General features: G+C 35.7%; 1 protein-coding gene across 3 annotated transcripts; it reads right to left on the reverse strand.

Moving 5' to 3' along the window:
* Positions 1–150: 150 nt before the first annotated feature.
* Positions 151–14026, reverse strand: LOC147401208 (putative RNA 3'-terminal phosphate cyclase-like protein). 3 transcript variants are annotated; one of them, XR_015178359.1, is made up of 7 exons: positions 13790–14026; positions 13422–13571; positions 2972–3153; positions 2709–2884; positions 1873–2089; positions 1308–1702; positions 151–558 (listed from the first exon to the last, which is right to left on the reverse strand). XR_015178359.1 is itself a non-coding variant. In XM_086442389.1 (6 exons), the coding sequence occupies exons 1-6, from the start codon at positions 13992–13994 to the stop codon at positions 1493–1495; spliced, it is 1140 nt and encodes a 379-aa protein (XP_086298515.1). In that variant the 5' UTR covers positions 13995–14026; the 3' UTR covers positions 1104–1492. The 3 variants fall into 3 exon arrangements, 2 of the variants coding, with proteins under 2 accessions (XP_086298515.1, XP_086298516.1); XM_086442389.1 differs by lacking the exon at positions 151–558 and having other exon boundaries at positions 1104–1702; XM_086442390.1 differs by lacking the exons at positions 151–558; positions 13790–14026 and adding an exon at positions 13730–13737 and having other exon boundaries at positions 1104–1702.
* Between the last annotated feature and the right edge of the window lie 1557 nt (positions 14027–15583).

The raw sequence follows: 15583 nt of genomic DNA on the forward strand, positions 1-15583 counted from the left end.
ATTCAGTAATTTTGTGATAGATAATGAACTAACGTCATCATCTTCTAACCAATAGCCGAAAACCCTAGTTTTCTCAAAACTAGTCATTGTGTGATGGGTTGAAGATAAGGTTAAGCAAATTAAAAGAAACTTGCCATGAGAGGTTATTGCCTGAAGATAACGGATTTTGGAAGAAAAATAAAGGGGTTTTAAACTAAAGGTAAAACAAGACATTTCCATAATTTAGCGTTGGTCCATAAGAAAAACCAAGGTCAAGGGAGGCATGTCGTCAGTTTCAAAACATAGGACCACATCAAATATTCAACAAAGTGGAGAGGGGTAAATATAAATCATCCACCACCCCCTTCAACTGGCAGTATTGGAAAATTTATTGTTTTTTTTTCCTTAAGAAACTATAATTACTTCATCAACTACCACGCAAAAAAATACATACAAAGATGACCAACCTTCATGGGTTAGCACTAAGAACAAGATACTAGTAGATACAAAAATTTGCACTACCTTGGGATCTGTGATATGATGTCTCATGATCTCCACTTCTTGTGCTTTTGGGTGTGCCTGCAACACAATCCTCTGACGTCCAAGTCAGACTGAAGTACAAAAAATACTAGAGAAACCGTGTAAAAAGAGAGAATCATACCTTTTAGTATCTCTGTCTATGTATTTATATAGTAAAACCCTAGAATCCCCATGGATCTCGTTTACCAATTTCATTTTATCTGATTTAGAAAGTAGATTTTGATTTAGAATGTATCGAATCAAAATCTTATCCTTAATTCACTCCTTCCGTTTAGGGATTTTACCTTATCGAAGTTTCAATCACTTTTGACTAAATCCTGATTTTTAGGGGTTTGGGTTGATTAAATCGTCCTACCATGCATCTTTGACTAATATTCCCTTGACCAATCGAGATCCAAACCCATGGTTGGTTTGTGACCAAACCACCGAACTTACCCTAGGATGAGTCAACTCAAATCTCCATACCTAACCTAAATCCGTAGGTGCCCTTAGTACCCAACAAAAAATATCCTCCACAATACTCATGAATGCATTAAAAGAAATGTTCTAATTATTCCAATGAAATTATAGCACCCATCTTGAAATAAAATAATCAAAATGCAATATATCATTGCTATAAGATTGTTTTTCTTTAAAAATCTTAATTGGGACTAACTTTTGAAAATAAAAAATGGTGAATTGTGTACAAAATTCATAGTGCCCAAGCTGCAAATCCCACTCATCAAACATATGTTCTACAAAACAAAATAACTTTTGGGAACAAAAGATGGGAGGATGTAACTACTTACCTTCACACACAAAAAAAATCACGATTTGCTGCATTTTGTACGACTGGAAGGGCACCATTTGCTGTATTGTCTCCTTTTGCATGCCATGCAGTGCATACTGTGACTCGTGACGCTCGAGTCATGCTAAGGGCCACCATGACACTAAGCTTTTCATATGAAAGACAAGTAACTTGCATAGTCACTCTTTACGAAATTTTCCTAGAAAGGTTCTCCAAACCACATCCGACACACTTGAGTACGACTGTTTCTGTTGTGGGATCGGGCTTAATAACAAACTTGACACCAAGGAAATCTCTAATATGCCTTAGTGTTTCTAAGGCATACGATGAGAGCTTTCCCACACGAACCTTGGAAACGTCTCGAGGGCATAAAGCACAAAGAAGGAATAACAAGCCCTACAAACATAATTAACATCAATTCAATTGGATGCAGTAGATTGTTGACAAATCCATGTCAACCCTTGTCATCAATGATCTGGTGAAGGTTATCAAATAATAATAATAGAGTAGATACGTGCACAAAAATGAAAAAAAAAGTATCATACTCTGCAGCACAACCCACATACCTGGTGTGTCGAATCTACCACTCCCCCTTGCTCAATCTCTCCAAGTAGCATAGAAGCAGCCTGCACACCAATGTCTTCAGGTGGCATCAGCTCTTTCATCTCATCATCCTCATGGTCCTCTGTGTCCTCCCCATGCGCATAACAAACTGCAGTATCAATAGAGATGAAGCAACCAGATGTAGTCTCAGCAACCAATGAAATACCATAGCCTGGTGATCTGCCATAGGATTGAAAAACCCATTAACCCAAAATGTGTAAAGCCAGGTACTTTTAAGGCAGGACGATGGTTTAAAACCTCATATCGTTTCAATGTTTCAGTTTTCTGAAAAATCGAAACGATACCAATATGTTGGCGATACATTCAAAAACATCTTTTAGAGTAGACCAAGGTCAAGGGGCATGCCACCAGTTTGGAAACAAAGGAGTATCTCAAATATTTACCAAAACATGAAAGCGGGTTATTTAAATAACCAATCTTTGAGAGGAAACCAAGGTCAAGGGCAAGTCATCTCTCTTTGGATCTCTCAAGTTTCACCCTCTTACAGACGAAATCAAAATCAAAATTGAACTGATGAATGCTTAGATTCTATAATTGTATCATATCAGAATGTTAAAAAACCAATACATATTAGCCGATACATTCCAATATGATATGATATTTTAAACCATGGACAGGATAGAATCAAATCAAAGTTGAATATCGAAACTTCCCTAAATTACAGCATGGTCATGGTAACAAATAAAAACTTTGCATGAATTTATTTTAGAAGTACATCAGCTTTGTTTCTAGGAAGAAAATAACTTTCCGAATTACTTTTATAAAACAAAGAACATACTTTCCAGCTTGTAGACCAGATTTATGGTCAGTATATATATGAACATCAGGAAGTAGACGATTAAAGATTCCACGAGCAGCATGAATCATAGTGTTTTCAAACTGAGAAGAGACTCTGGTAGAGAAAGTTACTCCTCTAATCCTCTTAACCATTCCTTCATCGACCCACGTGACTGCCTGCATAAGAGATATACAAAGTGAATGAAACCCAATAACATAATAGATGAAGCACCATATCATTTATCAATAATTCAGGAAACTCACTGATAAGCTTTTCTGAATGATGGGTACTCCCAAAACAACTTCTCCACCACCCTGAGGAGGAGCTCCACGACACACAATTTTCAACTCCAATCCGTCTGACGGAATTCCAAAACGCTTTAGGATAGGCAACGTAGTTGATCGGAAAGTATCAACTGATGGATCCTTCAAATCATTAGTAATTCCTGTAAGCAAAACATCATTTTATACTTTTAGCTTACTACTACAAATGGAGCATGTGTTTGTTCTTGTATAGACAAACATGCAATCCACATACCAAGATAACTCGTGTGGTAGAATAGACAGCACCACCATGAATGTATGGACAGAACTGTGTAATATGGAAGTAAAGCATGCAAGAGGTGCATCTGAGGGATGGAATACACTAGGGGTGTATTTGGTTGCAAAATAAGGACCAAATTCCATGCAAGAAGGACCACTTAGCTAAGTGGTAAGACCTTGTGGAGGTTGTTCCCAAGGTCTCAGGTTCAAACCCCTTGAACCCCTTCTTATACTAAATATGGAAGTAAAGCATGCAAGAGGTGCATCTGAGGGATGGAATACACTAGGGGTGTATTTGGTTGCAAAAATAAGGATCAAATTCCATGCAAGAAGGACCAGTTGGCCAACTGGTAAGACCTTGTGGAGGTTGTTCCCAAGGTCTCATGTTCAAACCCTTTGAACCCCTTCTTATACTTATATGCTAAGTGTTAACCACTAACCCCACCAAGCAACAAAAAATAAAAAATAGTTCCATGGATAAGTTCCTTGTCCCTAGGCAAGAGAAAAACTGATTCCCTGCCAAACACATTCACTTATTTGTAAATGAATAAGGACCCATCTGTGCCATGGCTAGCCCGAGCGGAGTAGGTGTTTTTTACAAGTCATCAACATGAAAGTATGAGAAGGACCACTCCAGGAATGAAATGCAAGCAAAGAGGTGAAAGACATAACTGCAAAGGAAGGAAAGCAAAGGAGGCTAGTGATAGTGAGCTCTTCACACTATGGTAACCCTCTCCCTCTCCTCTCTGGGATATTTATAGATGCGCGCAATGTATTTAAAGGCAAAAGGCGCAAAGGCCTCCTACTGTTTGAGGCACAAGGCGAGATGCAAACCTAAGCAAAGTAAGGCACAATAAAATTATAAAAATAAAAAAATTATATAGTGAAAGGTGGATTCTAGATATTGTAAAATTATCACATGTATAAATGTCAGTTTTTATTGGGAGGATTCTTTGGCAATGAGAAAGAGGAGTTATGGAGGAAGATTATTACGGCCAAAATTGGGGAGGATTCTTTGGGGTGGGAGTGTAAGCCGTGTAGGATTCCTTTTGGGTATAGATTTTGGAGAGGCATTTCTAGTTTGGGGCCAACTCTGGGGAAGCACATTCGTTATGAGGTGGGGAAAGGAGACCACATTCGCTTTTGGGAGGATTGTTGATGCAGTGAGTCCCCTCTGCAAAGTATGTTTCATGGGTTGTACTCTTTATCCTTGAGGAAAAGAATGTTTGTTTCTGCTTTCTGGGTTTCAAATAAGACGGGTGTATCTTAGGATCTCAAGCTCAAAAGGAGACTGAATGGTTGAGAGATTGAAGATGTAACCGCTCTCATTGACTTGCTTGCTTCCATAGGCCCTTCCCTAGAAAGGGCGGATCGCCGAATTTGGAAAGACAGCCGTGATAGAAGCTTCTCTATTAAATCTTTCTATTCTTTGCTAAAAGGTAATCAAGACCCTTGTTTTCCTACTTCCCTTATTTGGTCTCCTAATGTGCTTACCAAAATCTCTTTTTTTCATTTGGTTGGCGACTCTGAATAAGCTTTCTACAATTTATCTCCTAAGACATAAGGGTCTTTTTTGATTAATTATTGTTGTTTATGTAAAGCGAGTAGAAAGTCGGTGGACCACCTTATTTTCTTTCTCTTTTCAAGGTCTATTGGTGTCTGCCTCAATTAGTTATTTCTCACTTGTTTGGTTGAAAGTCCATATCTTTTTCTGGTAGGTTGAAGTTTCTTTGGAGATTCTTTCCCTTTGCTATATGTTGGGGGTTGTGGAAAGAGAGGAATGGGAGCACGTTTGATGGGAAAGAAATCTTTATGCAAGTATTAATTTTTAACATTTTTGGTTTGGTGTTCTCTTAGTGTAAGCAATATAAGGTTTTTAGAGGGTTGTTTTTTGAAGATTCTGTTTAGGTGGGACATTGTTAGTAGTGAGAAATTGTAATTTGTTCTCTTTGAGGACTTCTTGTCCTCTTATCAATAAATTTCATTTATCAAAAATATGTGAGTTGTTACAAACAAGTTAAGGTATTCAACACTTCAAGAAGAAGAATGATCAATAGTAAAAGAAAGAGAAGAGAGGAATAAGGAGAACAAGAAGAAAAGAAGGAAAAAAAAAGTATAAATAGGCCAACAACATGTATTGTTGCTCAAAAGCACTTTAACGAGTATCCCAATTTATTTCCTATCCATGTTCTCTTTGCCGAAGTCAGTGGAAGTGAAGATTGAGACTCATGAAAAATTTTCTGTGGAGGTGGTAAAAAGTATCATTTGGTGAAGTGAAAGGTGGTTTGTACTCCGAAGAAGTATGGAGGTTTGGGGATTATAGGACTTAGAGTTACTAATAAAGCTCTCCTAGGCAAGTGGCTTTGGAGATTTGGAGAAGAAAGAGACAACTTGTGGAGGAGAGTGGTTCAGGCTAAATATGGAGAGAAGAGATTTGGTTGGTATAGCAATGAGGCCAGAGGAACTTATGGGTGCAGTGTGTGGAGAGGTATTCTGAAGGGTGTTCATAAGTTTGATAGGGAGATTAGATACAAAGTGGGGATGGGGGACAAGGTTAGATTTTGGGAGGACTTGTGGTGTGAATCTTCATCTTTGTCTACTCAATTTCCATCCTTGTACACTTGCTCTTTGAAAAAGAATAACTCAGTTAGGCAGTGTCTGATTAGGGACGGGGTCACAAACTCTTGGGATCTGGGATTTAGAAGAAACTTCAATGACTAGGAATTGATGGAGGTTACATCTCTTCTAGGTCTCCTTAATTCGATCCAATGCAGGGAGAATGAGTTGGACAGGAGAGAATGGGTCAAGGCTAAGGATAAGAAATTTTCTGTTAAGTCTTTTCATAGTTGTTTACTCCCGCTTTGTGAGGTTCCTTCTTTTCCTTCTGTTATTTGGTCCGCTCTTTTACCTTCCAAGGTGTCTTTCTTTGTTTGGCTTGCCTCTCGGGGTAGAATTCTTACTTTGGATAATTTGATCAGGAGAGGTTGGGCCACTCCAAATTTTTGTTTTCTTTGTTTGGGGGATGGGGAGTCTATTAATCACATTCTTATTCATTGTTCTTTCTCTCGGGCTATCAGGATGTTCTTTTTTTCCCGATTCCAGGTGGATTGGGTTCTTCCTTTATCTTTTTTTGATCTGTTGGAGGGTTGGAGTTTGAATATCTTCTCTTCCAGAAATAGACTTCTCTGGGCTATCCTTCCATCGGCCATTGTTTGGGATCTTTGGAAAGAGCGCAACAACAGGGTATTTCATAACAAGGAGAGCTCGTTCCACACAGTGACTTTAGAGATTATTGGGCTCCTGTTCCTTTGGTCTAAGATGAACAAAGCGTTTGAGGGAGTGTACTTTCAATATTTCTTATTTAATTGGGATACCATCTGTGACAGCTAGTGACAATCCTTGTATTTTTTCTTTATTTTTGTTTTCTTCCTTTTTTTGTTGATTCTCGTGTGTTGTTTGAGGGCTATCTCAGCCTCCCCCTCTTCTCTTCTTCATTTATATAATCTTATACTTATCAAAAAAAAACATGTATTGTTGCTGCCATGACACAACAACTAGGGCTATCAATAGCAAGTTCAAGTCAAGCTTGGTTGAGCCCTAACCAAACCCTAAAAAGGCGGGGCCTCTACCTTAGACTAGTTCTATACTCTTATCTGGCCTAAGTCGACTAAGCCTTAATAGGCTTGGGACGAGTAAAAATCACCATATGTAAAATTCAATATTTTTAATGGTAAAAAATTGAAGTTTTCAAACAAATCTAATTTTGTATGTAAAAAACTTACACAATTAAATCTAAAATTAGTGTCTTATTTAAACAAATTAATTCCTTTTTAGTGAGGCGCATGTCTAGTGCGCCTTGATCTACCTCACTTAAACTGCTTCAACTCACATGTATTAAGGCGCCTTTGGTCAACCACGCCTTGAAGCGCACCTGAGAAGCACCAAGGCGTGCACCTTGATCACACTGCACGGAAGTGGAATTGGAAGTGTAATGAGATAGAGCATTGCGACGCCTTTTAATCCTTGGTTGTACAAATATATTCCCAGTCAGATTAACAACGTATGTCAATAAAAACGAGACAAATGTGCCTCTATGCTCCATTTCTCTCAAGTATTGGTGCCCTCATGCAGCACTTATAGAAGGCATTACCAACTTTACACTTACTTCAATCATCATTCCTACAATCTACTCCTTCTCCTACTTGGTGATCCCATGCACCGCTAAGTGGTATGTCATTTCTACCCATAAGATACCATTGCACTAGGCACTGACATCATCTAGGATGTCTTGACAAGATTGTCACAATCAATAAATTGATTGTTGCCTCAAACCAAGCCGCTAGTTACTTGTGGAAGGGCAAAGGTAACATTCCCATGTGAGCCAAGAGTATATTATGCAATTGTGGTAAAGGGACAAGGGTATTATGACCATGGAAAAGGCTCATATCATGAATATTGGGGTAATGGACATGCCTTCATGAGTATGACAATAACGGGCACGTTTCTGTAGTGAATACCATGGTAAGGGTCAAGATGATATTGTGAATGTTATGGCACAGATCACAAGACCATGATCAATAAAAGGTGCAAAAAATGTTGTTAGGAACATGCATTATGAGGGAGTGATGGACCCCATAGGAATAGGTTGGTTATTCCGTTTGAGAACAGTCATCTCGCCCATTTCTCTTTCTAGCCAACATCACGAGTGTCGAATGTTAGGGCATGGGCATATATCACTTCATAAGGGTCTTGAGTACAAAGGAGGTACTATCAACAGTCACAATGGCATCATGTGCACCACAATTATGAAGGTACAAGGACACCTTCAATGTTGCCATCATCCCAGAAATTTGGGTATCATGTGCGCCATGGTCATCTTAGGTGTAATGGCGCCATGGATGTTGTGGACGTCTATTGTTGTGTTGGTAACGTGGCATCATTAATCCCGAGACTAAGGGCACCACGAACTCAATTCATACATAAATGTCTTGCAAACAGGAACCTAACCTCCTGTTCGTATTTACCTTCTATACTATATAATTTTATTTCACCAGTGGCGAAATATTCCCAGTCGAGGATTATTGATGGGGACATCAAATATTGAAGAGTAGATTTTAATTTTTATTTAATTTTCCATTCTAAGACTTTAATTTTATGTTTTTTGAGCTTATTCTGATGTTTTATTAACTTATGATGTTAGTAGAGGTTTTAGGGGCAAGTTGGTAACTTTATACTAATTTTTTAATAAGTTTTCATAAGCTGAAAATTAAAGGGAAATATAGTTACGGGACTGAGACATAGATGGTATTTCTACTTTTGTTTTATTTAAGTTGTTTTAAGTTTATTTACAACCATTGGATTTTCTTATTTTAGTTGGATGGTTGATATTAGACTTAGGGTTTAGAGAAGATTATAAATACTTTCTGTAATTTTCTTAAATGATGAATAAAGTTGAGATTGAAGCTTTGATATTCCCATTAATGGTGTGGTGTGAGGTCAATTTGGAGTGAGTTCAATATAACATTATTTTCTTCTAATCTTTATTTATTTTTTATTTTTTTATTATTTTATTTTTCTTGATTTTCTTTTAGTTCCTTGTACTTGATTTTCTTGATTATTGATTCTTTGAACCCCTTTCTTGGTTCTTGATTTCTTGAAGTCTTGGATTCTTGAAACCTCTTTCTTGATTCTTAATCCTTAATTCTTGAAACCTACAAACCTTAATTCATACCCTACAAACATTTAACCATTTTCATTAGGATTGTGATCATACTTGCCCAAAATCATAATTAAATTACCCTATCCTACCCAAATCCTTATCCAATCCCCAACTAGATTTTCTTAAATCCCCTATGTTTCCTAAATCAAATTCCATTTTTTCTTATCTCCCCTCATCGTCCTACATCAAATTGGTATCAGAGCCTAGGCTCAAGCAACACAAATTAGCAAATCACGTTGATGGGAGATGGACTCAACAAAGATGTTCTCAAAGGAGTTCAAATATATGTTGCCAGAATTACGTCGAATGCCCACTCTCAAGCATATTTTCGAATAATTCGTGACCGTATTATAAAGGAAAACGAAGAGTACATGCAATTATGTGATACATGAAATGAAGAATTCAACCAACAAAACTTGTGCTCCAAAAGCAATCTTCTTTAACACTTTAAATCGAAGTGCTCAAATAGGGATAATGAAACAAAAGTGATGAAAATCCATACATCTAAACTCAAGGAGTAATAAAGAAATCGATGAGCCTAATCTAAACGATAGTGGGATTGAAGAGTGTGAAGCATTATTATTGGATGAAGAAGATCATGAAGTAGAAATTACGTCAAAAAAGCCTAAAGAAGATCTTTTGGAGACATCTACAATTTTTGTTCATGATGCAGTTGTTCCATCACTACCTCAAACCGACCAAATCATCTCAAACGGGTACAATGGAGACTTTGGCAATATAGAAAATCACAATTTGAAGTTAATAGTTCAAGACACAAGAACGAATCTTCACCCAAAGGAATGAACCACAAATTGTCATGATCATTCTCAAGCACTTTAGAACTCGAGGGCGAGTTTTCTCCAACTAGAGGAGAATTATGCAGAACGCAACTGATGATGAGAATTACTACAATTTTATTTCACCAATGGCGAAATCTTCCCAGTTGAGGAGAATTGATGGGAACATCAAATATTGAAGAGTAGATTTTAATTTTTATTTAATTTTCTATTTTAGGACTTTAATTTTATATTTTTCAAGCTTATTGTGATATTTTATTAACTTGTGATGGTAGTATAGGTGTTAAGGGGCAAGTTGATAATTTTATATTGATTTTTTAATTAGTTTTCATAGGTTGAAAATTCAAGGAAAATATAGTTATGGGATTAAGACATAAATGGTATTTTTACTTTTATTTTATTTAAGTTGTTTTAAGTTTATTTACAACCATTGGATTTCTTATTTTAGTTGGATGGTTGATATTAGACTTAGGGTTTAGAGAAGATTATAAATACTTTCTGTAATTTTCTTAAATGATGAATAAAGTTGAGATTGAAGCTTTGATATTCCCATTAGTGGTGTGATGTGAGGCCATTTTGAAGTGAGTCCAATATAACATTAATTTTTATTTTCTCTTTTTTTCTTTTTCTTGATTTTCTTTTAGTTCCTTGTACTTGATTTTCTTGATTATTGATTCTTTGAACCCCTTTCTTGGTTCTTGATTTCTTGAAGTCTTGGATTCTTGAAACCTCTTTCTTGATTCTTAATCCTTAATTCTTGAAACCTACAACCTTAATTCATACCCTACAAACATTTAACCATTTTCATTGGGATTGTGGTCATAGTTGCCCAAAATTATAATTAATTACAATATCCTACCCAAATCCTTATCCAATCCCCAACCTGATTTTCCTAAATCAAATTCCATTTTTTCTTATCTCCCCTCATCGTCCTACATCAAATTGGTATCAGAGCCTAGGCTCAAGCAACACAAATTAGCAAATCACGTTGATGGGAGATGGACTCAACAAAGATGTTCTCAAAGGAGTTCAAATATATGTTGCCAGAATTACGTCGAATGCCCACTCTCAAGCATATTTTCGAATAATTCGTGACCGTATTATAAAGGAAAACGAAGAGTACATGCAATTATGTGATACATGAAATGAAGAATTCAACCAACAAAACTTGTGCTCCAAAAGCAATCTTCTTTAACACTTTAAATCGAAGTGCTCAAATAGGGATAATGAAACAAAAGTGATGAAAATCCATACATCTAAACTCAAGGAGTAATAAAGAAATCGATGAGCCTAATCTAAACGATAGTGGGATTGAAGAGTGTGAAGCATTATTATTGGATGAAGAAGATCATGAAGTAGAAATTACGTCAAAAAAGCCTAAAGAAGATCTTTTGGAGACATCTACAATTTTTGTTCATGATGCAGTTGTTCCATCACTACCTCAAACCGACCAAATCATCTCAAACGGGTACAATGGAGACTTTGGCAATATAGAAAATCACAATTTGAAGTTAATAGTTCAAGACACAAGAACGAATCTTCACCCAAAGGAATGAACCACAAATTGTCATGATCATTCTCAAGCACTTTAGAACTCGAGGGCGAGTTTTCTCCAACTAGAGGAGAATTATGCAGAACGCAACTGATGATGAGAATTACTACAATTTTATTTCACCAATGGCGAAATCTTCCCAGTTGAGGAGAATTGATGGGAACATCAAATATTGAAGAGTAGATTTTAATTTTTATTTAATTTTCTATTTTAGGACTTTAATTTTATATTTTTCAAGCTTATTGTGATATTTTATTAACTTGTGATGGTAGTATAGGTGTTAAGGGGCAAGTTGATAATTTTATATTGATTTTTTAATTAGTTTTCATAGGTTGAAAATTCAAGGAAAATATAGTTATGGGATTAAGACATAAATGGTATTTTTACTTTTATTTTATTTAAGTTGTTTTAAGTTTTTTTTTACAAACATTGGATTTCTTATTTTAGTTGGATGGTTGAGATTAGATTTAGGGTTTAGAAAACATTATAAATACTTGTTTCTTTCTGTAATTTTCTTAAATGATGAATAAAATTAAGATTGAAGCTTTGATATTCCCATTAGTGGTGTGATGTGAGGCCATTTTGAAGTGAGTCCAATATAACATTAATTTTTATTTTCTCTTTTTTTCTTTTTTTCTTTTTTTCTTTTTTTCTTTTTTTCTTTTTCTTGATTTTCTTTTAGTTCCTTATTCTTGATTTTTTTTATTCTTAAAACCCCTTTCTTGATTTTTGATTCTTGATTCTTGAAAGCTCATTCTTGATTCTTCATCATTGATTCTTGAAACCCACAAACTTCAATCCATACAATACAAACCTTTAACCATTTTCATTGGGATTGTGGTCATAGTTGCCCAAAATTATAATTAATTACAATATCCTACCCAAATCCTTATCCAATCCCCAACCTGATTTTCCTAAATCAAATTCCATTTTTCTTATCTCCCCTCATCGTCATGCATCACCAACTTTCCCATTTACTCTTTTACAAGTCAGACAATAGATAAGCTCTTAAGTGTTGTGTATTTTTAGTGCATCCAGGCTAATCTGCTACAATTCAAGAACTAAGCAAACAAGCCAAATAAATAAATAAAATCTATGCATCAGATTCCTCAATTGTAATCCAAAGATCAATGCTAAGAGAACAAATGTGTGCCAAACACTTCAAAAAGGGTGCCTAGTCTATGTCAGATAATTCAATCTCAAGCACATATGTCGCCATATTGGCTGAATCTTAAGTGTGGAAATGAGTAATAATGCATCACAAATTCAGTGCTCGAGATTGACGTTAAAAAATGACCATAAAGAAACTTAGCGTTTCTAAAGTTTAAACAATAAAACTACAAATACCCTTCCAATTAATTCTTTCAAAGGAGGGTTCTACATTCAACATATCAACCTTCCCTAACTACTAAGGTCCAAGGCAATGTACCCATTTCAACAAGTATAACATAATAGGGTTTTAACCTCATCACCTTCAAAATACATCCCAAAAAAAAGTTTCTTTATAAGTAAGAAATACATAAAATTATCAATAATTCCTATTTTTCAATTTGCAAGGATCTGAAAATTACTCTTACGTTCTTCCTGGCACTACCAACAATTGATTTTTAGAAACAACAATAACATGAGCCGTGCTACACTAACTTCCTCGGACACTGCGTTCACCACTGTGCTGATGTGGCAGTATATATAAGACCGTTGATTTTTCAACAGTATCTCAAGGAAAGCATCTATGGTTCTGTACACACTACCACGTCAGCGCAGTGTTGAACACAGTGTCCAAGGAAGTCAGTTCAGCATTTTCCTAATAACATACATAACAAAGTTTGGTACCTAAACCAATCATGGTTTTAAATCTCGTCTGAGAACAAGACTCTCGGTTTCGTCCACCGACAAGACGAGACGTCAAAACAAGTTTTTAAACCATGAAACCAATACGCCAAAAGGCCTAGACCTGTTGGAAGGTGTCAACTTTAAGCCCTTAACCAATTAGTAACGTAACATACAACTGAAACAAGTAATGCAAATTAAGAACCCAAAAGTTCAAATTGAAGAACTAGAATGAACAAAAATAGTAGAATTGGAAGCAAAAAAATTTCAAACCTTTGAGCGTTATAGAAAGAGATTTTTTCCCAAACAACCCGAGCACCATCAATGGTTCCAAAAAATACCCAATTGACCGGCTTAGACCGCAATCGTGCACAACATTCCTCCCACCCATTAGAACTCCTGGTTTATACTTCAATTTCGTTCCTGTAATATAGAGATAGTAACCCATTAAATTCTTGCACTGCAAACCCTAAAAAAGGAGGCAAAAAAATCAAATTTTAAATAGAGATAGGAACCCATTAAATTCTTGCAGTGTAAACCCTAAAAAAGGGGGCAAAATACCAAATTTTAATTATTTTTACCAGTTTCGTTGATTCAACAATACAATCGTCGGAAAAATACCAAATTTTACTTATTTTTACCAGTTTCGTTGATTTCAACAACACAATCGTCGCTAATCTTCTCTAACAATCGAAGAAGTGAGATCTCGTGCGGGCGGAGACCGGGCCATGTGTCGTCGGGTCGGATATCTTCGATGAGGACTGGAGTGGCTGAGAGGGTTGAGAGCAGAAGACGTTGCCTGAGATGCTGGCTTCCCTTCACCCTCCTATACGAAGTCTTCCCCATCTCTCTGCGAATTGATTTCGAAGCTGCGAAGGGTTTAACAGGTAAAGTTTTAATAAGAGAACTACTATTAGGACCCCAACTTTTACTCATTACACCCCAATTTTCTTAAATTATTTATCACTCTCTTTCATAAAATGGTCTGTATTCTGTAAGGATGTGAAAGCGATCATCTAATCGACTCAAATCACTCCATCCGTCACAACTTAGTTTCACCTTTAAGAGTACCATTTCCCAAAATGTGTGCAACTTATGTCAAAATTTCAATTTGACGATCGCAATATTAAGTTATCAACGACTTAGTTGATTATAAAAGTTATGTATTACTGAAAAAACATGTTTTAAGAATTAAAATGAATAGTATACAGGACTTGAAATTTTGTCATATTTAACATAATGGAGATTCACCATATTTTTAATTGGGATGTAATAAGTAAATGTTGGAATGCCAATAGCAGCTCTCTTTAATAACTATTGGTGTTACTAGTGTCATGGTTGCTAGAAATACGGCTCACTCGTCTTAAAAGAGTCATAAACATTAATCCTGACCATTCAAAATTTTGGGTCAGTTGTTTGTTGGTGATAACCTAAGTTTTCTACAATCCTAGCTGCCCATTGACGTGCTATGGGCATCTAGAGACTATCCAAGTAAGGATTGACATGCTGTTGTATCTTTTTGGTTAACTGATATGCAGGGCGGAGCCAGAATTTTGCCTATGTGAGGCTAACCTAGAGTGAAAAAAATATTTTGTGAGGCAATTAAAAGTGGAAAAAAAATTTGTAGAGACAATGGTGATGGATTTTTTTATCTGCTAATATTTATAGTAATAACTTACTAATCTAAAGACTTTGAAAATTCTTATAGGGGCAAGTGCCCTCACTGTAAATCCGCACTTGTTGATATGCATATGGTAATAAAATTCTGATTCGATAATCAATGGAAGGTAGTTGGGGCTTCAATTTAGTTGAGGCTAACTTTATAGGCACACACCACGAAATGATGAATACAACCATTTATTTTGGGTACATAACCTTTTAAAACAGGGATTTTTTTCCCAAAACATGTGCAACCTATATCCAAATTCCAATTTCAGTACATTGTTTATTTTAATTCCCAAAACATGCTTTAATAGTGAATTCGTCACTTTTATAATCAATGAATTCATTAATAAATTACCAACGAGATAGTTGATGAAGCAAATTCACTGGTATTTTATCAACAAATTTGTAGTATAAAAGTGACGAATTCACTGTAAAAACATGTTTTGAGAATTAAAATGAAAAGTGCATAAAAATTGGAATTCCGTCCTATTCAACACACAAAATGGAGATTCACACTTTAAAACATTTAGAGAAATGTTATTGGCACCCCAACTTTTACTCATTACATCTCGATTTCTTAAATTACTTATGACACCCCAATTAAAGATTGAAACACACTATTAAAACCTTACAAATGTTTGGCTCAAATTATTATCTCCACATTACAAAACATTGTAACACTAATTCAAAAAAATTCAGTAGTTGTCCACAATTAGGATTAGGCTCATATAAAATCCTAAACCTAAAAAATTGAAATATAATAATAAAAA

Source organism: Akebia trifoliata, chromosome 5 (assembly GCF_017979445.1).
Source record: "Akebia trifoliata isolate Shusen 1 chromosome 5, ASM1797944v1, whole genome shotgun sequence".
Taxonomy (NCBI): domain Eukaryota; kingdom Viridiplantae; phylum Streptophyta; class Magnoliopsida; order Ranunculales; family Lardizabalaceae; genus Akebia; species Akebia trifoliata.

Bases quoted from the DNA above. Each gene is read 5' to 3' on its own strand.
- LOC147401208 (XM_086442389.1), bottom strand. From the start codon at position 13,994: ATGGGGAAGACTTCGTATAGGAGGGTGAAGGGAAGCCAGCATCTCAGG. The intron at 13,572-13,789 runs GTAAAAATAAGT...TCTATATTACAG, and splicing joins TGTTGAAATCAACGAAACTG to GAACGAAATTGAAGTATAAA. The intron at 2,090-2,708 runs GTATGTTCTTTG...ATCCTATGGCAG, and splicing joins TCTGGTCTACAAGCTGGAAA to ATCACCAGGCTATGGTATTT.